At 38.8% G+C, this 23,894-nt stretch overlaps 1 protein-coding gene across 3 annotated transcripts in view; it reads left to right on the top strand.

Moving 5' to 3' along the window:
* The window catches only part of LOC121382890, a 110,605-nt gene extending 87,937 nt beyond the window's left edge, over positions 1 to 22,668 (top strand). For all 3 annotated transcript variants that reach the window (XM_041512570.1, XM_041512569.1, XM_041512571.1), the window contains 6 exons: positions 7,863 to 8,042; positions 10,371 to 10,699; positions 12,138 to 12,252; positions 14,395 to 14,572; positions 15,756 to 15,958; positions 16,332 to 22,668. In XM_041512570.1, coding sequence (XP_041368504.1) covers positions 7,863 to 8,042; positions 10,371 to 10,699; positions 12,138 to 12,252; positions 14,395 to 14,572; positions 15,756 to 15,958; positions 16,332 to 16,525 — 1,199 coding nt within the window. In that variant the 3' untranslated portion in view covers positions 16,526 to 22,668. The remainder of the gene's footprint in view (positions 1 to 7,862; positions 8,043 to 10,370; positions 10,700 to 12,137; positions 12,253 to 14,394; positions 14,573 to 15,755; positions 15,959 to 16,331) is intronic.
* The last annotated feature ends 1,226 nt before the right edge of the window (positions 22,669 to 23,894 follow it).

The raw sequence follows: 23,894 nt of genomic DNA, 5'->3' as shown, positions 1-23,894 counted from the left end.
GGTGGGTGGAGATGTGTAGGCAGGAGTGTCAGGTCTGCCTTACAAGCGGTGGGGATGTGTAGGGAGAGTGTCTGGTCTGCCTTACAAGCGGTGAAGATGTGTAGGCGGGAATGTCAGGTCTGCCTTACAAGCGGTGGGTGGGGATGTGTAGGTGGGAGTGTCCAGTCTGCCTTACATACGGTGGGGATGTGATGGGGAAGTGTCGGGTCTGCCTTACAAGTGGTGGGGATGTGTAGGGGGAGTGTCTGGTCTGCCTTACAAGCAGTGAAGATGTGTAGGCAGGAGTGTCAGGTCTGCCTTACACGCTGTGGGGATGTGTAGGTGGGAGTGTCTGGTCTGCCTTACAAGCGGTGGGTGGAGATGTGTAGGCAGGAGTGTCAGGTCTGCCTTACAAGCAGTGGGGGTGTAGGGGGAGTGTCGGGTCTGCCTTACAAGCAGTGGGGAGGTGTAGGGGGAGTGTTGGGTCTGCCTTACAAGCGGTGGGGATATGTAGGCGGGTGTGTCGGGTCTGCCATACAAACGGTGGGTGGGGATGTGTAGGTGGGAGTGTCCGGTCTGCCTTACAAGTGGTGGCGATGTGTAGGGGGAGTGTCGGGTCTGCCTTACAAGCGGTGGGTGGAGATGTGTATGCAGGAGTGTCAGGTCTGCCTTACAAGTGGTGGGGATGTGTAGGTGGGAGTGTCTGGTCTGCCTTACAAGCGGTGGGTGGAGATGTGTAGGCAGGAGTGTCAGGTCTGCCTTACAAGCGGTGGGGATGTGTAGGGAGAGTGTCTGGTCTGCCTTACAAGCGGTGAAGATGTGTAGGCGGGAATGTCAGGTCTGCCTTACAAGCGGTGGGTGGAGATGTGTAGGTGGGAGTGTCAGGTCTGCCATACAAACGGTGAGTGGGGATGTGTAGGTGGGAGTGTCCGGTCTGCCTTACAAGTGGTGGGGATGTGTAGGGGGAGTGTCGGGTCTGCCTTACAAGTGGTGGGGATGTGTAGGGGGAGTGTCGGGTCTGCCTTACAAGCGATGGGGATGTGTAGGGGAAGTGTCGGGTCTGCCTTACAAGCGGTGGGGATGTGTAGGTGGGAGTGTCAGGTCTGTCTTACAAGCGGTGGGGATGTGTAGGTGGGAGTGTCAGGTCTGCCTTACAAGCAGTGGGGAGGTGTAGGGGGAGTGTCGGGTCTGCCTTACAAGCAGTGGGGAGGTGTAGGGGGAGTGTAGGGTCTGCCTTACAAGTGGTGGGGATGTGTAGGTGGGAGTGTCTGGTCTGCGTTACAAGCTGTCGGGATGTGTAGGGGGAGTGTCGGGTCTGCCTTACAAGCGGTGGGGATGTGTAGGTGGGAGTGTCCAGTCTGCCTTACATACGGTGGGGATGTGATGGGGAAGTGTCGGGTCTGCCTTACAAGCGGTGGGGATGTGATGGGGAAGTGTTAGGTCTGCCTTACAAGTGGTGGGGATGTGTAGGCGGGAGTGTCAGGTCTGCGTTACAAGCGGTGGGGATGTGTAGGCGAGAGTGTCCGGTGTGCCCTTGATCCATGCTAAGAGTAAATGACCTCCTTTTTGTATGCGTTTTGTTGGGTTTCTCTTTTTTGAAATGCTCATGAGCTACCTTTCCACATCAAGCAATGAGTTTTTTCCCACGTCCTAACCAGTGTAAACCCCCCACCCCCAGCTAGTTCATCAAAGGCTGTGGTATGTACCATCCTGTCTAGATAGAAAAGTGATTTAAAATCTCTTACTGCTTTATTGTTAGGAGTACCTTACGTGGCAGCAGCAGGTTTCCTCTAGCAGCCAAATGTCTAATTAACCATACATTTAATAGGTGTCATTAAACAAAGTCTTTTCCTGTCATCTCAGTCTTTACATATAGGGATTTCTTCTAGGCTGTAAATTGGTGTGTAGTGTATGGGGGGATGAGAGTCTGCTTCTTATAATTAAACTCGAACTATGTGTGTGTACAGAGTGCATGTATAAAGAATTATACACACACACCCTTGCTTATTGTTTTTTTCTTATACTATTCCATGTACATAAGATGTACATGTGTACAGGTCATGTATATATATTAACAATTACATGTATCCCCAACTCCACCATCGTTTATGCTTGGGGGGTTTTCTGGTACAATGCCATAAATGAGACGTTGTTCTTTAGTGATCAATATTCTATTTATGTGACTGTGTGAATCCTGCGGTGTGAGAGAAATCTGCAGCAGAGGGTATTAGATATCTGTCAGATGTGACGACACACTGACAGTACAGATATATGTATGTCATTACTCCAAGCATCTCTGACAGCATTCTGACAGCCTTCTGATAGTACAGATATGTTCCATTACAGAGTGTCCATGTCGTTATTCCACACAGCACAGACAGGCAGCTAAATCTCACTAGTTTGTGCTCAGCATGTATTTATTGTTTTGTTCTGAGAACCGTACCATAATGTAATTAACAGGTGGTTGTAGAGTTGACTTATTGGAACACCACCACACCACATTTAAAAACCTGTCTGTAATAGGTGTCATAGATTAACATGATAATTGTACTTTTGATATAGGAAGTGAAAGAGAAAAACTGGTACTGTCACGCTGGCTCTTTTATCAGTTAGAAAATGTGTATAAATTTTGCCTGGGGCAGAACAGTGGGGCAGCTAAAGATAACTTGTTTTGTTGTGTGTTAGTTCTCATATACATATATTTAACATTTAATAGCTGCATGTTAAACAATGTGCTAGGGTATCACTGAATATTACCTTCCTTTTTATCCGGTCGTTCTCCCACCTAACTGGTACAGATTTATTAATGTTCTGGGGTGTCCGTAAACATCATTCCTTTCCTTTTTACCCAGTCTTTCTCCCACCTAACTGGTACTGATTCAGTAATGTGCTGGGGTGTCATTAAACAAATTTTCCTTTCCTTTTAACCAGTCTTTCTCCCACCTAACTGGTATTGATTCATTAATGTGCTGGGGTGTCATTAAACAAATATTCCTTTCCTTTTTACCCAGTCTTTCTCCCACCTAACTGGTATTGATTCAGTAATGTGCTGGGGTGTCATTAAACAAATATTCCTTTCCTTTTTACCCAGTCTTTCTCCCACCTAACTGGTACTGATTCAGTAATGTGCTGGGGTGTCATTAAACAAATATTCCTTTCCTTTTTACCCAGTCTTTGTCCATCCTAACATGTACTGATTCAGTAATGTGCTGGGGTGTCATTAAACAAATATTCCTTTCCTTTTTACCCAGTCTTTCTCCCACCTAACTGGTACTGATTCAATAATGTGCTGGGGTGTCATTAAACAAATATTCCTTTCCTTTTTACCCAGTCTTTGTCCATCCTAACATGTACTGATTCAGTAATGTGCTGGGGTGTCATTAAACAAATATTCCTTTCCTTTTTACCCAGTCTTTCTCCCACCTAACTGGTACTGATTCAGTAATGTGCTGGGGTGTCATTAAACAAATATTCCTTTCCTTTTTACCCAGTCTTTGTCCATCCTAACATGTACTGATTCAGTAATGTGCTGGGGTGTCATTAAACAAATATTCCTTTCCTTTTTACCCAGTCTTTCTCCCACCTAACTGGTACTGATTCAATAATGTGCTGGGGTGTCATTAAACAAATATTCCTTTCCTTTTTACCCAGTCTTTGTCCATCCTAACATGTACTGATTCAGTAATGTGCTGGGGTGTCATTAAACAAATATTCCTTTCCTTTTTACCCAGTCTTTCTCCCACCTAACTGGTACTGATTCAGTAATGTGCTGGGGTGTCATTAAACAAATATTCCTTTCCTTTTTACCCAGTCTTTGTCCATCCTAACATGTACTGATTCAGTAATGTGCTGGGGTGTCGTTAAACAAATATTCCTTTCCTTTTTACCCAGTCTTTCTCCCACCTAACTGGTACTGATTCATTAATGTGCTGGGGTGTCATTAAACAAATATTCCTTTCCTTTTTACCCAGTCTTTGTCCATCCTAACATGTACTGATTCAGTAATGTGCTGGGGTGTCATTAAACAAATATTCCTTTCCTTTTTACCCAGTCTTTGTCCATCCTAACATGTACTGATTCAGTAATGTGCTGGGGTGTCATTAAACAAATATTCCTTTCCTTTTTACCCAGTCTTTCTCCCACCTAACTGTTACTGATTCATTAATGTGCTGGGGTGTCATTAAACAAATATTCCTTTCCTTTTTACTCAGTCTTTGTCCATCGTAACATGTACTGATTCAGTAATGTCATTAAACAAACATTACCCTTCCTTGTGTAGGTGTACTTGTGTACTCACGTACACCTGAAAGTGGAATCCGAGTAGACAAATCTATAACTTTCCTCTGGAGATTTCTGCTGACATTAAGCGTTTAAGGGCTTGCTTGAAAACCTCTCTGTACTTGACTGTCACTTGAGATTTCCACTAGGCTTGGTGTAAATGTCTGCAGATACATAAGATAATCTATAATATAATTTCAGAGATGTTACGTACCCTGTACTCCTAGCCAGTTTTCCTGTGGGGCAAATTAAGACCCAGTGACTGTAAATGATGGAAATATTACAAGATTACCCTTTACTTTATAGAGAAAGTGATAATGCATGAGGCATGTCTGCCAGGGGATTTAGTTTTTTTTAATCAGTTCTGATTCAACGGGCTTGATAAATGGCTGTTTTATTACACTTGTACTGGGTTCAGTACTGAGAAGTAATGGCTCTGTTCTAGATGTATATGTAAGTGTTATTGATGGTGAGATAAAAGAACTGGTCTAGGTTAAACCACCTGCATCAAGGCCGGGAAATACTGGCTTTGTATCCCAGTAGGGTGTATACTACCAAATCAAATCCCATAGACGACAATAGTAACATATGTGGCTAAAACTCCTACCTGCAGCATATCAATCGACATAAACACCACAGATATGAATACTAGCACCTCTCACCCTTAAAGTGAATCAGAAAAAATTGGGGGTCAAGCTGCTCATTTCTGAGAAAACAGGTAGAGTCTATGACTACCCTAGTTCCGCACATAATTCGAGTACTTTTTTTTACAGGTACCCCATACATGTTTCAAGCACAAGGCTACTTGACACAGTGGTACCAGATGAAATAAAATTGCATTTTTTTTTTTACCCAGATGAAACTTTTTTTTTTTTTTACAACCAACACACTCACATTTATCACCAATCACAGGATTTGTGGTGTTCACTTGTCTATCAAATGTTGGGTGCATCTTGAGCTTTGACCCAGCCGGAAGTTATTTGGTTTAGTACTACCAGTACCAGCACCTCCCCAGTGTCAGTTTTTAATGGATTAATGAGGGAGAGTAAGGCCACTCTCAAAAAACAAGTAAGAAACAACCATTAACCTCTGTTCTGGGCATGTAGCCCATACAACTGAGGTGTGTGCCCAAGACAGCATGCTTGCACCTTAATTGGACATAACAATGATAATCAAGTTAAAATAAAATGAGGCAAGAGTAAAGCTGTTTATAAAATTGTATTTACTTGATTTTCCAAATTAGCTTTTTTGATGATTTAATAAGGAAATTTATCATATAATATCTTACATTTTCAGTGCAATCAAAGTATGTGATATTTTTCAGATCACATACTTTAAGAATTTGATAACTTTGCAAACTAGATGTAAATTAGTCGAGGTCTCGGCACTAGGTTTATTGACATTTAAGCAAACGTACTTGGGTGACACTCCATGACTGACGTATGCATTCATAGTCATCAAATAAAATGATTTCAATGGCAATTTGACACTGAAAGCTGTCCAGCGTTCAGAAAACAAAAAATGTTAGGCATAACTTTATTTTGATGTAAGAATATCCAAAATGATGTCATTCGAGTTTGACGTCATTTCCATTCAAAAATACACTGCGCCACATATTCTTACGACATTTGAATATCCAGTAATGGCGGACTGGAATTAAAGTTGCGTGTACAGTTTACAAAAACATGTTGTATTAAGCTTGAGCTTATATGATAAAGAGATTATTACCCTCGTGTATTTCGGTATCGTCAATATCATATATTAGGAATAAAAATAATGTATTATGCTTGCCAGAGGGTCACACAATACAATTTCTATTCCTAATATATGATATTAACGATACCGAAAAACACGAGGGTAATAACCTCTATATATTTTCCAGATTCAGTGGGGTAGGATCTAGATCGGTTGGTAGAGCCGTCGTCTTCGATGCTTGGGTCACAGGATCAAATCCCTCAGTGGACTCATTTTCTGATATTTTCCTCATCCCCACCATTGCCCTTCAACTGGTATATTAAAAGCCATGTTATGTGCTGTCCCGCCTCTGGGATTGTGTATATTAAATATCCTTTGATTGTGAATGTAGCAGATTTTGTCCAATGACTATGTATCACAATGTTTGACATCCAATTAATGAATGTATTCTTGTAGTGGTGTTAAAGAAAAACACATGACCTCAATATTTTCAGATTCCACTTTTAACTTCCATTTGTTGATTTGGCATGCAGTAAATATCTCCTCTCAATCTGTAGATCAAGAGTTAAAATAACCATGATGTGTTTGTTACACACCAAAGAGCCTTGGTTTCAGAAATGTTCCGAGATGTTGTTAAAGGTAGGGTCAACTCAAACAAGAGCCTTATGTGTTGGAAAGATGCATACCCGGACCACCAACATATACTGACACTTTAACAAATGAAAAACGCGTAATTTTAGAGTTAATAAAAACATGATTATTCCTGCTAACTGGGGGCAGCCATTTTGTTTCGTTTTTGTGACGTCCGGTGGTATAGCTTGGGGCGAAGTGACATCAGCTCCGTCCATCTCGTCTATGCACAGTGTAAACAAATGCTCTAATTTACGACAAGGCGCTTCGCTTTCATCAACCTGACTTGTAAAACAACATAAATGACTTGATAGTATAATAAACTATTTAACTAAATATATTTCAGGTTACATCAGTAGAACGAAATGGAGTTATATTATTATTATTTTTTAAATCCAAAGAAAAAATGCATATTATTAGGCCTATTGGTAGAGCACGTTCGAGCAAAAATTACCACTCACAATACCCAAGTGATACTTTTCTTTGGGACGACGTAATTGGTCAGTTTTGTGATTTTAGATGGGAAAGTCTACTTAATCAAGGGTTTTACAGAATTGCTTACAGTAATAAAGCAGGGTGGTTGGTAATGTCCATTATGATTTGAGGTGTATCCGTGCTGTTATCATACAATACCCTATGATCTTCATAAAAGAGGCACATCTTTTTAGTGTGTCTAGACATAGTGTCTGGGGACTGTCTAAATATACACCTGCCAATCAGGAACCACAGGTACAGGCCATGGAAAGAAAAGACCAATTAACCAAGAAAACACAACGATTATTGTTTCAGTATGTGGATTAATTTATGTACGAAACATAATACAGTTATTTCAACACTTTGACAATGGTGGTTTATTTTGCATTGGAAAATAATATATAATTGGTGCTGGCTTACTAGGGTGGATATTATTACAGAACATTGCGATGCATCCGCAAAAATCAAGTATGTCTTGTTTCTTCAGTTCGAAGACTAATTCCTGACGTGACACATTAGGCATTACGTAACCACCAGCTCGCCAGAGGGCGTATTCATTGGGATGGTACAAAATGGCTGTGCCCGTTATATATAATAGTCGTCAGATTTAACTGTTTTATTAATTAACTATACGATTATACTTGTTGATATTAAGCAATAATGTGCATTATATATCGTTGAATATGCATACCAGGCCAATTGCCTTAATTGTCCCCTCCTTTAAACAAACATTCCTTTTTTTAATAATATCAGTGAGTGGAATCATACACATGATATTATCCCTGTGTTTTGTGTGTTGTATTCAGACCTGAGCAGCGCTGCGTCGTCCAGTGTCAGTGACAAGTGTTACCCATGCCCCCTCGTCAACCGAAAGTACTGCACCCGCACTGGCATCCTGCTCAGAGACTCGTTCAGGCCCCTCACCAATCTCGCGGAGGAGGTGTGGAGAAGTCTGGGCATCGTCTTACCGGGCTCGCGCTTACAAGGTACAGTCACTGTTATAGTGTATGTAAATAGTGCGTTAGATATAATAACTAATATTTTGTTTCGTAATTAACTCACTATCCATCCACCGTGAACCATCTCTGTTCTGAACAAACAGCTCCAATAACTGAGTTGTGGGACCATAGCAGTGTATTGGAACCTTCCCATCCCATCCATCTCTTTCCCTCTGCTTGCTTTGTGTTATCTTGGGGGTTTTGGTTGTTTTAAATATGTTGTCTAGTTTCCACTTACTTTCTCTTCCTTATGGGGGTGGGACGTAGCCCAGTGGTAAAGTGCTCGTTCGATGCGCAGTTGGTCTGGGATTGATTGGGCTATTTCTCCTTCCAGCCAGTGCACCACGACTGGTATATCAAAGGCTGTAGTATGTACTACCCTGTCTGTGGGATGGTGCATATAAAAGATCCCTTGCTGCTAATCGAAAAAGAGTAGCCCAAGAAGTGGCGACAGTGGGTTTCCTGTCTCAATATCTGTGTGGTACTTAACCATATGTCTGACGCCATATAGCCGTAAATAAAATGTAAATAAAACATTTCTTTCTTTCTCTTCCTTAAGATGCCATTCCATGCTATGCTTTGCCTTTCCCTTACTTGGTTTGCCGTGCCTTGCCTTGCTTTGCCTTTCCCTTACTTGGTTTGCCGTGCCTTGCCTTGCTTTGCCTTCTCATCACTTTCCAGCCCTTCTCCATCCTGTCTCTTTTTTTGTTGTTGTCCTTTCCTTTCATGTCCGTTCCCTTCCCTTCCTGTCTCTTGCCTTGCCTTCTCTTCTCTTTCCTAAGATATGATATGAAATGTTTTAGTATGGTATTTTGGACTTTACTAGATCATTTAAAGTTTCTGTACAATGTGTCTTCCTTCCATAATTAGTATATATGCATGAAATTCAATTCTGCTTTGTCGTGGATAACGGAACAAGGAGTTTTCAGGGAGCAGGATTCATTTATGTGAATCATTCACAAATCTGGTTAGATCTCTTATCACGATTCATTTATGTGAATCACTCACAAATCTGGTTAGATCTCTTATCACGATTCATCAGGGATAGGAGGAATTACTCGAGCTGACATAGATGCTAGTTCGGAATTGCCTCGATATTAGAAAAAGATCTCATTGTATTTGTAAAAAGAGGATTGCTGGAGCTGATAAAAGTGAGTTATGTGGAGATGAGACAATTAGTTAGTGTTGGCTGAAGAACACTCAGCAGACAGTGACTATTGATTCACTCACTCCACGATTAACACACAACTCACAACAATAGGCAAACCTGCCCATTTGTCAGTTGGTTTTTTGATTAAGCCGTCTGTTCAGGCAGAAATTAATAAATTTTTCAATAACAAAACAATGCAGAATGTTCTCCTATCCAGTACTTAAAATAGACATCATTTATTATCCATCAGTTCACTTTTATGTCCAATTGTCTGTCCAACCATCCATCCATAAATCCATCTACACCACTTGATCCATCAATCTATTAATCCATTAATTCATCCATTTCTACACTTTTCCATTCATCCATCCATCCATTTATCTATACATCTATCTATCCATCTATCTATTCATCCATCCATCTATCCATCCATGCATCCATCCCTTATATATCCCATGAATCCATCTAAACTTATTCATCCATCCATTAATTCATTCATCCATTTTCACACTGCATCCATCAATCAATTCATTATTTTTTACTCTTCATCCATCCATCCATTTGTACACTTCTAGCCATCATCCATTCATCTGTATTCTCCTTCCGTCCATCCACCCATGCATCCACTCTTCCATCCACTCTTCCATCCACTCTTCCATCTTTTGATTAACATTTTTAATACATATTAACACCAGATACTTTCAGTACAGTCATGTATAACTATGTTTTTGAGATATAAAGTTTAACACAGATTTTCTTTTCCAGTTTTGGACTGATATTTCCCATCCCACCTTGCAGCACATAACAATAACTATTTACTTTCTCTCACTCTCGAACCACCTCGGTAGATCCATTCAACTGACTGGGTTTTATCATGTTCCAACCAGTGCACCACGACTGGTCAAAGGCTGTGGTATGTGCTTTCCTGTCTGTGGGAAAGTGCATATAAAAGATACCTCGCTGCATTAGAGAAAATGTAGCAGATTTCCTCTGATGAGAATTACCAAATGTTTGACATCCAGTGGCTGATGATTAATTAATCAATGTGCTCTAGTGGTGTCGTTAAACAAAACAAAATTTAACTTATCAAGTTTTGGACTGATGTTTCTCATCTCACCCAGCAGCAGCACATATTCACTTTCTCTCCCTCTGTATGTGTGTTACAGACTGTGATCTCCTGCCGCGACAGCCTGTGGACCTGCGCCTGGCGGCCGACATCTGTCTGCGGCTGCTGGTGTCGAGCCGGGCCGCCCACACGTGGTGCATCAAGAAGACTCAGCAGCTGCTGAGTGCGTGGGCGGTGGGGGCGTTCCTCTTGCTGACCCACACGGACCTGCATCTGCTGGTGGACGAGACGAAGCGGTCAACCATCCAGCTGCAGCAGCTGGTGTCCAAGTCAGCGGCAGTCGGCCTCACCATGCCCAGCGACCAGCTCTACCTGTCACAGATCACTCAGATGTACCAGCACATCGGAAACATCAACTTTGAGCTGCAGGTTAGTATCAACTGAGCTGTGGGTTAGTATCAACTTTGATCTGCAGGTTAGTATCAACTGAGCTGCAGCTTAGTATCAACTTTGATTTGCAGGTTAGTATCAACTGAGCTGCAACTTAGTATCAACTGAGCTGCAGCTTAGTATCAACTTTTTGCTGCAGGTTAGTATCAACTTTGATCTGGAGGTTAGTATCAACTTTGAGCTGCAGGTTAGTATCAACTTTGAGCTGCAGGTTAGTATCCGCTTTGAGCTGCAGGTTAGTATCAACTTTGAGCTGCAGGTTAGTATCAACTTTGAATCGAGACAAGGTTGATGGTTTACCCACGTGCGGATGTGCTAATATACATTTGGCAAGGGAAGACAATTCTGCAGTGGAGGTTATGACAGGTTGTACAGCATATTGGTTGTGCTAGCACTAGGTAAGTAGGAATAATAATGGAAATTAGAAACAAATTTTCTAATTTATTAAACATTTAGCTGCAGGTTAGTTTCAACTTTGAGTTGTATGGTAGAGACGTTACTAATTTATCAGATATTGAGCTGCAGGTGAGTATCAACTTTGAGCTGTATGGGAATTTGTTTGTTTGTTTTGTTTAATGACACCACTAGAGCACATTGATTTATTAATCATCGGCTATTGGATGTCAAACATTTGGTAATTTTGACATAGTCTTAGAGAGGAAACCCGCTACAGTTTTCTATTTGTAGCAAGGGATGTTTAATATGCACCTTCCCACAGACAGGATGACACATACCACGGCCTCAGTCACTGGCTGGAACGAGAAATCTATATGGTAGAGATGTTAGTAATTTATCAGACATTGAGTTGCATATTAGTATCAACTTTGAGTTGTATGGTAGAGATGTCAGTAATTTATCAGTCATTGAGCTGCAGGTTAGGGTTAATAACTAGAAACTAGCAACTTTGAACAGCATGCTAGAGATACATGTAAAACTAGATAACATCAAGTTTGAATTACGTGTTAGAGATATATACATGTAGCTAGAAAATATTAACTTTGTGCAACATGTTAAAGAATATCAAATTTGAGCAGCAAGTTAGAGAATATCAACTTTGAGCTGCTGGTTAAAAAACATCAACTCTGAGCTGCAAGTTAGAGAATATCAGCCTTGAACAGCCTGCTAAAGATGTAGAGCTCTAGAGAATAGAACACATTGACTTCGAGCAATAAGTTGGAGATCTAGCTAAAACTAAGAATTTGTTAACATGTGGTTTATATCTAATGGCACTGAATGACTATTAAATAAGTAATAAATATGAATATTCTTAAATTATGAAAGCTTGGTTGAGACTGACAGCAATAGTTTGTACTGCAGCACTGACAGTATCACATATCCTTTGGGAAGAAAATAGTTAAAGAAATTAAATTTTCTTTATTCATACAATATTGAAGATTAAATAATTTGATTTGTGCAGGGTAGGTCTGGTGTGTCAATGAAGCTATTCTCGGAGAAGTGCGGTCAAATTGCTTTTAACTTCCTGCGCGAAAATATGCCTCTTGGGAAGGGCTGGAAAAGAAAAACACCACTTGGTAAGACGTTACAGATTTCCTGACAATGTGTGTTAACTACGATATAAATAGTATGAGATTGTGTCTACTGCGATATAAATAGTATGAGATTGTGTCTACTGCGATATAAATAGTACGAGATTGTGTCTACTGCGATATAAATAGTATGAGATTGTGTCTACTGCGATATAAGTAGTATGAGATTGTGTGTACTGCGATATAAATAGTATGAGATTGTGTGTACTGCGATATAAGTAGTATGAGATTGTGTGTACTGCGATATAAATAGTATGAGATTGTGTCTACTGCGATATAAGTAGTATGAGATTGTGTGTACTGCGATATAAGTAGTATGAGATTGTGTGTACTGCGATATAAGTAGTATGAGATTGTGTGTACTGCGATATGAGATTGTGTGTACTGCGATATAAATAGTACGAGATTGTGTCTACTGCGATATAAGTAGTACGAGATTGTGTCTACTGCGATATAAGTAGTACGAGATTGTGTGTACTGCGATATAAATAGTACGAGATTGTGTCTACTGCGATATAAGTAGTACGAGATTGTGTCTACTGCGATATAAGTAGTACGAGATTGTGTCTACTGCGATATAAGTAGTACGAGATTGTGTCTACTGCGATATAAGTAGTACGAGATTGTGTGTACTGCGATATAAGTAGTACGAGATTGTGTGTACTGCGATATAAGTAGTACGAGATTGTGTGTACTGCGATATAAGTAGTACGAGATTGTGTGTACTGCGATATAAGTAGTACGAGATTGTGTCTACTGCGATATAAGTAGTACGAGATTGTGTCTACTGCGATATAAGTAGTACGAGATTGTGTCTACTGCGATATAAATAGTAGGAGATTGTGTGTACTGCGATAGAAATAGTAGGAGATTGTGTCTACTGCGATACAAGTAGTACGAGATTGTGTGTACTGCGATACAAGTAGTACGAGATTGTGTGTACTGCGATATAAGTAGTATGAGATTGTGTGTACTGCGATACAAGTAGTACGAGATTGTGTGTACTGCGATATAAGTAGTATGAGATTGTGTGTACTGCGATATAAATAGTATGAGATTGTGTCTACTGCGATATAAGTAGTATGAGATTGTGTGTACTGCGATATAAGTAGTATGAGATTGTGTGTACTGCGATATAAATAGTATGAGATTGTGTCTACTGCGATATAAGTAGTATGAGATTGTGTGTACTGCGATATAAATAGTATGAGATTGTGTCTACTGCGATATAAGTAGTATGAGATTGTGTCTACTGCGATATAAGTAGTATGAGATTGTGTCTACTGCGATATAAATAGTATGAGATTGTGTCTACTGCGATATAAATAGTATGAGATTTTGTTTTATTGACCATAACTGAATGTGACAGTCCTTCAATAATGTCAGATTGCTTATTGATCAACATAACTGCCAAACATCTTTCCCATCTCATGTATTTTTGTCATATATGCAAGTGTTCAAGCACACTGTCCTGGGTATACACCATAGCTATATGGGCTGTGTATCTTAGAAAGATAATATTACTAGTCAGCAGTCGGTGAAAGAAATGTCAGTTCGATGATCTAACACCATCTCTCTGAGCTGTGGGTTAGAGCTGTGACTGAGATTAGAACTCACAACCTACAAGCTTTAAAGTAAATGGCTTAACATCAGTGCCACTGGTGCCAATAAAGAAAACCCAAAACATTGTCTTAACATTCATCATTTATTTTTATAGTATTCTTTCATTTTTTCTGTGACTGTAACAAACCATGTTATGAAATGAAGTGATTTCTTTGTCTATGGGGGCTGCATTTAGCTCATTCGGTAGAGTGCTGAGGTGCGATGGGTTGCATTATTGATCAGTCTCTGTGATTTGGTTTTACCTCTGTCCTAAACAGTACCCAACAACAGGTACATCAAATATCATGGTATATACTGTCCTGTCTTTGGGAACTCCATATTAAAATACCTTTCAGCAGGAATAGCCTGTAACATGGCGGCAGCAGGTTTCTTCTTTCTTTTTTTCTGTCTCAACAAAGTGTCAAAATAACCGTGTTAGACACCTAGTAGCCATAATTTAAAAAGTGCTGAGATTATTGAAAATGTTACATAGCTTGTATATCTAGTAAACAATATTTTCTTCAGACTTCCCAACCAAAGCCAATGCCTATGTGGAAGAAGTGTTGGAGTCGGTGCTCGAACCAGTCATCGAAGGAGTCAGCAAATTAAATTTCCCTTCACAACTTGGTGTCATCTCCATGGCAACCGTTTCACTCTGTCAGGCATGGACGGATGTCATTCTCAAAGAGAAAATTAAATTCAGGTAAAATATGAAAAACAAACAATATATCATTTGGGTTGTCCTAAAGTTAATGACATGGGGGAATAAAGGAGGCACCATATGCATCTTTATGCATTATTAACTTGTATTCACTGTGTTGTTTCAGTTATTTTGGTGCTCACCAGCTGGGTGTAGACTGAATTGTATTCACTGTGTTTCAGTTATTTTGGTGCTCACCATCTGGGTATAGACTTTAAATTGTATTCACTGTGTTGTTTCAGTTATTGTGGTGCTCACCAGCTGGGTGTAGACTTTAACTTGTATTCACTGTGTTTCAGTTATTTTGGTGCTCACCAGCTGGGTGTAGACTGAATTACATTCACTGTGTTGTTTCAGTTATTTTGGTGCTCACCAGCTGGGTGTAGACTTTAACTTGTATTCACTGTGTTTCAGTTATTTTGGTGCTCACCAGCTGGGTGTAGACTGAATTACATTCACTGTGTTGTTTCAGTTATTTTGGTGCTCACCAGCTGGGTGTAGACTTTTGTATTGACTTTGTTTCAGTTATTTTTGGCTGGGTTAGACTTTCTTGTATTGGCTGTTATTTCAGTTATTTTGGTGCTCACCAGTTGGGTGTAGACTGAATTGTATTCACTGTGTTGTTTCAGTTATTTTGGTGCTCACTAGCTGGGTGTAGACTTTAACTTGTATTCACTGTGTTTCAGTTATTTTGGTGCTCACCAGCTGGGTGTAGACTTGAACTTGTACTGTGTTGTTTCAGTTATTTCGGTGCTCACCAGCTGGGTGTAGACTTTAACTTGTATTGACTGTGTTGTTTCAGTTATTTTGGTACTCACCAGCTGGGTGTAGACTGAATTGTACTGACTGTGTTTCAGTTATTTTGGTGCTCACTAACTGGGTGTAGACTTTAACTTGTATTGACTTGTTTCTGGGTGTAGACTTTAACTTGTATTGACTGTTGTGTGAGCTATTTTGGTGCTCACCAGCTGGGTGTAGACTTTAACTTGTGTTGACTGTGTTGTTTCAGTTATTTTGGTGCTCATCAGCTGGGTGTAGACTTTATCTTGTATTGACTGTGTTGTTTTAGTTATTTTAGTGCTCACCAGCTGGGTGTAGACTTTAACTTGTATTCACTGTGTTTCAGTTATTTTGGCGCACACCAGCTGGGTGTAGACTTTATCTTGTATTCACTGTGTTGTTTCAGTTATTTTGGTGCTCACCAGCTGAGTGTAGACTTCTGTTACGTGAAGACATGGCTGTGCCAGCACGTGAAGAATGCAGACATCAGACAGAGCGTGCTCGACCTGGGAGTCTTCAAGTTCCTGCGCGGGGTTGTCATCATCCTCAAAAAACAGCCCAACAAGCGGCCCACCAGTCGTGTCAGAGATTGCTCAGACGACGATATCAGTGAGATTTTAGTTTGTTTAATTAATGTCAAGAAACAATATCAAATGTCTCTCTCTCTCTCTCCCTTCTTTTTGTCTCTCTCTCTCTCACATACGAGAGTTGCTGATTGACAAAACAAACATTGTGATTTCATCATTGTTATGCAATCGGTTATTCGCATGGCTATTCTTGTACCATGCACTTGTATCGTGTGACATCGCCTTAGAAGTACACACACTGTATTACATTATACAGATATGGGGTACATATGCTCCATGTACGTATTTCTAGTTTTCACTGCTTTATCTACAAGTTGTGGTATCGTATTAGATTGTACATGTATGGTGTATGCATCTTCCACGTACTTCGTTTCTAGTTTTCAGTTTATCTTCAGGTTGTGAATGTAACAGCACCGACCTGACGTCCATCAGTAAGATTCAGTGCGACCACGGGTCCAGTCTCGATGGAGATGAGAAAGACATCTGTAACGTTAACAACGTTGAAGACTGGATGGCGCTGCGAGTTGTTGGGGGCTCGCGGTCCTGGAGGTTTCCTTCCTGTTTCAGTGGGCGCAATGAAGTCGAATGACTTGGCAGATTTCAGGAAAACTCTCGCACAAAACTAGCATGAAATCTGTGTCAAGCAACCATGTAGAGGGTGATGACAAAGACATCTGCAACATTGACAACTTCAGTTAAGAGGTGGTCTATTAAGACAGGTGGCTGTACAGTACAAGTTAATTGGTACATGATTTGAGTATCAGGTGACCTCTTTATACAGGTGGCTGTACAGTACAAGTTAATGGGTACATGGTCTGAGTATCAGTTGGCCTTTTTAGACAAGTGGCTGTACACTACAAGTTAATTGGTACATGATTTGAGTATCAAGTGACCTCTTTAGACAGGTGGCTGTACAATACAAGTTATTGGTACATGATCTGAGTATCATGTGATCTCTTTAGACAGGTGGTTGTACAATACAATACAAGGTACAGAAAATGGCCTTAAGTCAGGTGGAACTGTCCACATGCCATGATTTGAGAGAATACTAGTAGTCAAGAGATGTTATGTGGCCCATTGAAATGGATGGCTGCTTAATACAGGTCAGGTGGTTTGAGAGAGTTTGTAGGTCGACTCGTACAACAGGTGGCTACTTACACGATTAAAGTGACCAGTTAATAGAGTTGAACAGGTGTACCTGTAGACATGTACAGTGAAACCCCTCAAAACCAGATCATTCAATTTTGGTAAACCGGAATTCTCTCTAAACCAGATATTCCTTGAAAATTTACTTTTTACTTGGTCTCCTCCTGTTTAGAAAGGCTTCACTTTACTGATATTAACTATGTGCTGTATGTCGATAATTACACCTTGTTTATATTTATAAATCATTGTTGTGCATTAGTGTTTAGTGATACTATTAAACAAAATCAAATTACAATACAATGACAAAGCAAGAATCAAAACACAAAAATATATGTTTAATTTATTTATGTCAATCTATTGGTTAAAATATTGAGGTGTTTGTTGTTTTTTCTAAATCATTGGTAAAATGTGGCCAAATTAACTGAAAATGAAAGAGAAAGAAGGAAGTAGCTATCACATGACCAGAACATGCTAACCAGGATTCACAGGACGATATTAGACATTTGATTGGCTGTTGTGATGTTTGGGCCTTCCATGGTGTAGGAGAAAGAGTCTGAGGTCAGGTTAAATATTCAAGACAAGAGTAAATGGTGCAAGTTTTCTTAATTTCTGTGCAGTCAGAATATTCATAGATGTGAATAAAACTGAATTCTGATTGCCATCAGACCTGACTGACAAAACACCCTATGATTTAACGTTAGTCAATTCCATATCTATTATGTCCCTTGCCACTTTCATGACCAAGTTTTCACAAATGCATTTCATCTTGTTCTTTTGTGCTGTGAAATTTTTGCCAATTCTGTTTTGTTTGGTCTAATGGAAGATGATCCGTTGACTTTAGTTAAGACCTTCTGAGACATAAAATGTTTGAGCACCTAGTTATTTTTTTTTTTTAAATTGGGGGGGCGGGGGGGTTTGGTCAGTCAGTCTTTGTCCATATCTATCATTGAGGTTTTTTGTTTTGTTTTAATGATGATGTGCCCATCTTTGTTGTTTATGACAATCATAAATGTGCCATTAAGTTGTGATCTCACAAGTGATTACTTTTGGAAAGCTTCGGCCAATCTTTAAAAATATAGTGTTCAACCTGAGCAAGAAATGCCCACCGTCCCCTGTACATGCCTGTATAACAACACAGCAGTTGTCACAACTTATACTTACAGCTGAACCGATATTAAAGATTTTCTCAAACACTGCTCGATCATGCACAGATCTAGTGAGGGTTGTGATGATGGAGACCAAATGCCATTACAGTATGTATTAAACTGAATGGCACTTCGCAGGATCGAAGCATCAAAACCCTGCTTACAATAGTGGTTTGCCTTTGCGCATTTGGCATTCCATTAATGTTAGATTTTAAATTTATGCATCTACCATTGTTGATTGATGTTACTGTGAGACTACAGCTGTAATGAAAGTCTTCTTAGTCCAAATCATTGTCTGCCATAGTTTGATTCAGAACGTCAATTGTCTGAAGAATGAATGAATGCACTTTATATATTTATTGTGTCAGATTTGTTACAACCAAAGGATGTGTACTTTTGATGTTAAGATACATTTGAAAGTCTGTATACAAAGCCCTCTCCACCCCATTATCTGATAAAAATTATTTATTGGGGGATGTACAGCTTACTTAATCCTGGATGTCTCAGTGATACTAGGTTCTTGGATACACTCATGTAAAGCTCTACCACTAAGCTACACAGCCTGGGCCCAATTCACTTACTCACACAACTTTGCGATCTCGCAGTGCAATACAAAAAACATGTATGCAAGGAAAATGCAATGTTGCTTAAGAGAGCTTTGTGAATTAAGATGTGTTGGACATAGAAACAGTAAATAAACTAAAATTCTTATATTGACAATTTTCTAGTTGTCCGTTAAAAACCACGGCTTTAAAATTTTTAGTTCAATATAGCTAGTTGTATGGAAATTAGACGGGTTTACAACCACAAACCATGTGTACATCTCTAGTCATTTAGTTTGTAATTATTATTGTTCCCTTTGCCTTTTGTGTGTCGGATGTGAAATTTGTACGACTTGCACTTTGTTTTCTTCACCATTCAGTTACATAGAATTTATAACCACTTCTTCTGTAAAAGGGTTCTAGTTAAAACAACAGTTTTGCTTTTAATCCGTGACACATTAGACACAGTTTAAACTACTGAAATGATGATGATGTTAACAATAAGGTGACTTTTTGTTGGAAATGTGGAGCCGTTTAGTTTGTCAAAGAATTTTTTTAATAATCAAGGGTTGCCCAGTTGGAATTACCTAACATACATGTAGGTGAATTTTTTATATTGACATCAAGAGTTTTTAACATTGTTATGTAATTTATTTGGAAAAGCGGTTGTTTAGGCTTATTGTCTGTTGTTTATTTCACAATCAATTCAGCTGTACCCATTCACATCACCTGTGATAACTGAATTTATCATCCATTAAAGGCTTTCGTAGGAGATATCACTGGCATTATAATTTGCGATATCTTCGCATATCGCTTCTTATAATCTTGATTAGTCAAATTTTAATCACAAGACAATGTTTGGTTACGTCACTGTGTTTGTTTCAGCACTAAACCTACCATTAGACCTGTCAACCCTCCTGGATTCCGCGGGAGATTCTCCCGGGAAATCGTTATTTTCTAAGCATAAAAAAAAATTCAAGCTACCGTGGCTGTGTATTGACATTCAGTGTTGCCATATATAAAACTATCCAATTTAGTCCTAATAACACCTGTGGCTGTGACTCGTAAAATGTCTTCCCACTGGATTACATAATGCAAAGTTCTATGGCTGGAAGTGCTAGAGTATTATTATACAGCGACCGCATGCATCAATACACACGATGTCAAAATCACATGTCAAAGGAAGACAACAGAAAGACCAATTAGCTATATAAACAATTAGATTTGTAGGTTTGTGCAGTAAAATGTTAGTAACAAGAGTACACTTCAAGGGATTATTTTCCTACGATTAATAAATATTGTGTTTGACATAACGTTACTCACGGAAATAGGTATAATTCCGATATATTTCACACGATGTCAGTAATGCGCTTTTAAGTATGATTAATTGATTAGTGGAAATACAATATTTATTGCATGGCTGTGGTGATTTTAAATAAGTACCACACCACTGTACCTTATTGTAGTAAAACTGAATATTAATTTATAAGATTTAGGCCTATATAAATTTGTCATGGGTCTACTTTTCACGAAACAAAATAACGATGATGCAACCTGTAAGTGTAATACCGTAAATGTACTAATTAATGTTTAAATTTGTTAGTGTTAAGATTTTTGGATAAAAGAATTATTTTTAAAAATATGTATTAAATTATATTAATATTTAAAAATAATTAAAACAAAATTTAATATATATATAATTTTTTTTTTTTTTTAATGTCAATAACTAAGGTTGACAAGTAGGCCTATACATGACATTATGTAGTGTTCACATAACTTATTTTAGTACTTTTTAAAAAGTTGTGTTAAATTGTGTGCAGTTAAAAAAATCTCCTGTTTTATGACAAAATCTCCTGCTTTTTCAACACACACCTGCTTTCTCTTGACTAAAGGTTGACAGGTCTGGATGTCATGCCACTGCCATTTTGTTAGTTAAGGAGTCTACCGCTGACATTCAACACACATTACTGACATTGTTTACAACTGTCTTAAATGAAAAGAATAATAATGGATGATAAAAAGAATACCCCCCTCGTGTCTTGTGATATCATAATTTATTAGCACTTGTTGATAAAAGTATAAAATCCTCGGCAAGCCTTGGGTTTCATACTTTTATCAACTCGTGCTGATAAATTATAATATCACAAGACACTCGGGGAGTATCCTCCATGTAGCATAATGATTCAGAACAGTGTGTTTTGATGTGTTAGACTGGTTTTAATTTATTACATGTTGTGAGGTTTTTTAAATATGTAAAACATCCGGTTTTCTTAGCAATATGCATGTATGTATGTTATGGATCTCACCCTCGTGTTGACACATTTTGTAAATGTTTGTTATATTAATAACCTAAAATATATTTTATTATTTGACGTGTATAGATAAAAGTAAACGGTGCCATAATGTTAGATATTCTGTGAATGAATATCGGAGATATTTTTAACTGATTAATGAATCTTTGACAAGCACCTTCGACTATCTACCCTAGTAGTATCGTGCCCAGGTGTGTTTGTGACAGAAAACCTGTATAAAGCAGCCACCTAACTCTTAACACAGTTGTTTATTAATATAGGTGGTTGCTTAATATAGGTCAGTTTGTATTATTTTTGTTTTGAAGAGTCCAGGACTTATCATTGTGAAATGATATTAACCTACATATACATAATTATGTAATTTCCTAGATTTAATGCCATTTATTTTCAAACTGTACACATGCTTAGCCTCTCGTTCACCCTAAAACAGTATATCAATAATTCATGTTGATTTTGTAAAGCATATTTTATCAATGTTTTGTTTTAAAAGTGTATACTGGCATTTATTACCCACCTGATGAACATCTGAGTGTAAGTACAAGTTTCGTACACACCTGGTGGTGTGTATTAGTTGCTAAATGATGTCATTTCGGTAAGTGACATCATCTTCCCTGGTTTAAGCAGTGTGCTTGGCATGTCTCATTGTCGATTTTGCATTATTTAGTATCTGGGAAGTTAACTTGTTTCGTCAAAATGATATCTAGCAAAAATGAATGTATTATTACCCATATGGGCAGATAATTGTGTGTAAGAATAGTTTCCATGGTGGAAGTCATGTCATCAGCGATATATATGTCACAGCTATGACTCAACGTGGCCTCTTGTTCTTGACTTGCAAACTTATTTTCAACAAAAGTATTGTTCAAAATATTTTCATAAAATTATAAATGTTAAAAATGGGTAATAAATAGAATACCCAACTCGCTACGCAATACCGTTTATCTTGCAGTCGTGAATTGACAATTGACAAGGACATAAATTCACTCATGCAAGATAAACAGTATTGCCTCGTATTGAGTTGTGTGCTCAAAGTATTCTATATTTATCCAATTCCCTCTCCTAGCATTTGGTTTGTAGGCGTATTTGTAGAAATGTTTATGAAATTTGTGAATGGCCCCTTTTTGCAATTGAAGTAGGGGCCACCACGTTTTGCACCGCTCAGATTAAATTTTCTGGAGTCCTTGGGTACAAAACAAAGGTCTGATTATATTGCAGGTCAGTTTATACTAATTGTATGATCTTTTAAAGTAGTTGTTTTTTGCAGTACCGCCTGTTATGTTAAATATTGGCAACAGTGAGATGGTCTTTTTGGACAGGTGCAGAGCAGCCACTTGGAACAGGTTTTATGGTACATCTGGAAAATAATGTGTTTGTGTCGTTTTAATTTGTACACAGTGTATCTCATTCTTACTTTTGTACCCTTTTATTTGACCACCGTTTTGTTTATTTCTTCAACTGACATGTACCAATATTTCTATATTTTATCACACTGCATAGAGCAATTTTTGAGAGTTATGCCGAAAGTTCGCTGTGATATTTAGTTTATTCTTGTCTTGTGACATTCAGCAAATAAATAAATTAACCTAACTGTTGTATTTTATTTGTTGTATTTACAAATGACAGAGTTGAAAGTCTGAAGTGTGTTGTAGTAGTATACTAGTTAAAGAAACTCGAGGGCCACATGGACACTATATGAGAGGGGTATCAATTCGCTGTACCAGAGGTACATGTATGGGGAAACACTCTTGCAGTTAATGGATGATGGAATGGCTCACTTGCAGGCATCTCGCTATTTGTCTCAAGGATATGCTATCATTCACACATGGCAGGGCTCGACCAGAGTTTACTCAGTTTATGTTTAAGTGTCATGGTTATCCCAAGCTAGATTGCAAATAAATTTGTTTCCTCCCAACATTAATCAAACATGAAAAGTTTTAACATAAAAACGTTTCATATGCACCATGCTTTTTTCAGGCAGATGCCCTGCTAGGTCAGAGAGAGTTTTAAAATGTCAAACAATCTTGGATTTTTTATGCATTTGCCACAGGCTTTCTACTGCCAACCAAATCAGCTGTAGCAAGCAGGTCTGTAACCTACCTTTCATTACCTATCACTGCTACTGAGTTTTATTTTTATTTTTGAAAAAAGTTAAATTTTATACTGGCCCTTAACTTGTGACTACCGGGGTAGTATAATATATGGAAGGAAATGTTTTATTTAAGGACACACTCAACACATTTTATTTACCGTTATATGACATCAGATATTGAGAGGAAACCCACTGACACCACTTCATGGGCTACTCTTTTTTCGATTAGCAGCAAGGGATCTTTTATATATGCACCATCTCACAGACAGGATAACACATACCATGGCCTTTGATATGCCAGTTGTGGTGCACTGGCTGGAACAAGAAATGGGCCCACCGATGGGGATGGATCCCAGACGGACCGCGCATCAAGCGAGCTCTGTAGCACTGAGCTATGTCCCGACCCCAGTATAATAGGAGTCCTCTTTGACATATGTTCCACTGCACGCCATATGTAAGAATATAATCTACTCCACAATATTTATTACAACTTGTAAACTAACTAACTGTACTTGAACACCTACTTGGGATCCAATATTTTTGTTTGGAATGTTTCATGACTTACAGCAGCAGCAAAGACTTGTTGAACGACAGAAAATCAGGGTAGCCACAGGACGGAAAATGGTTTAAAAAAATTCCAGGGAATTTTAAATTTTGGTCAGATTCAGGGAAATAGAGGGAATTTTATTTGGGTGTAAGGAACTATGGAAACAAATCAGGGAAT

This window comes from Gigantopelta aegis, chromosome 10, assembly GCF_016097555.1.
Source record: "Gigantopelta aegis isolate Gae_Host chromosome 10, Gae_host_genome, whole genome shotgun sequence".
NCBI classification, from domain to species: domain Eukaryota; kingdom Metazoa; phylum Mollusca; class Gastropoda; order Neomphalida; family Peltospiridae; genus Gigantopelta; species Gigantopelta aegis.
The sequence above is the reverse complement of the archived record's forward strand: the minus strand, read 5'-3'. Positions and strand labels throughout refer to the sequence as shown.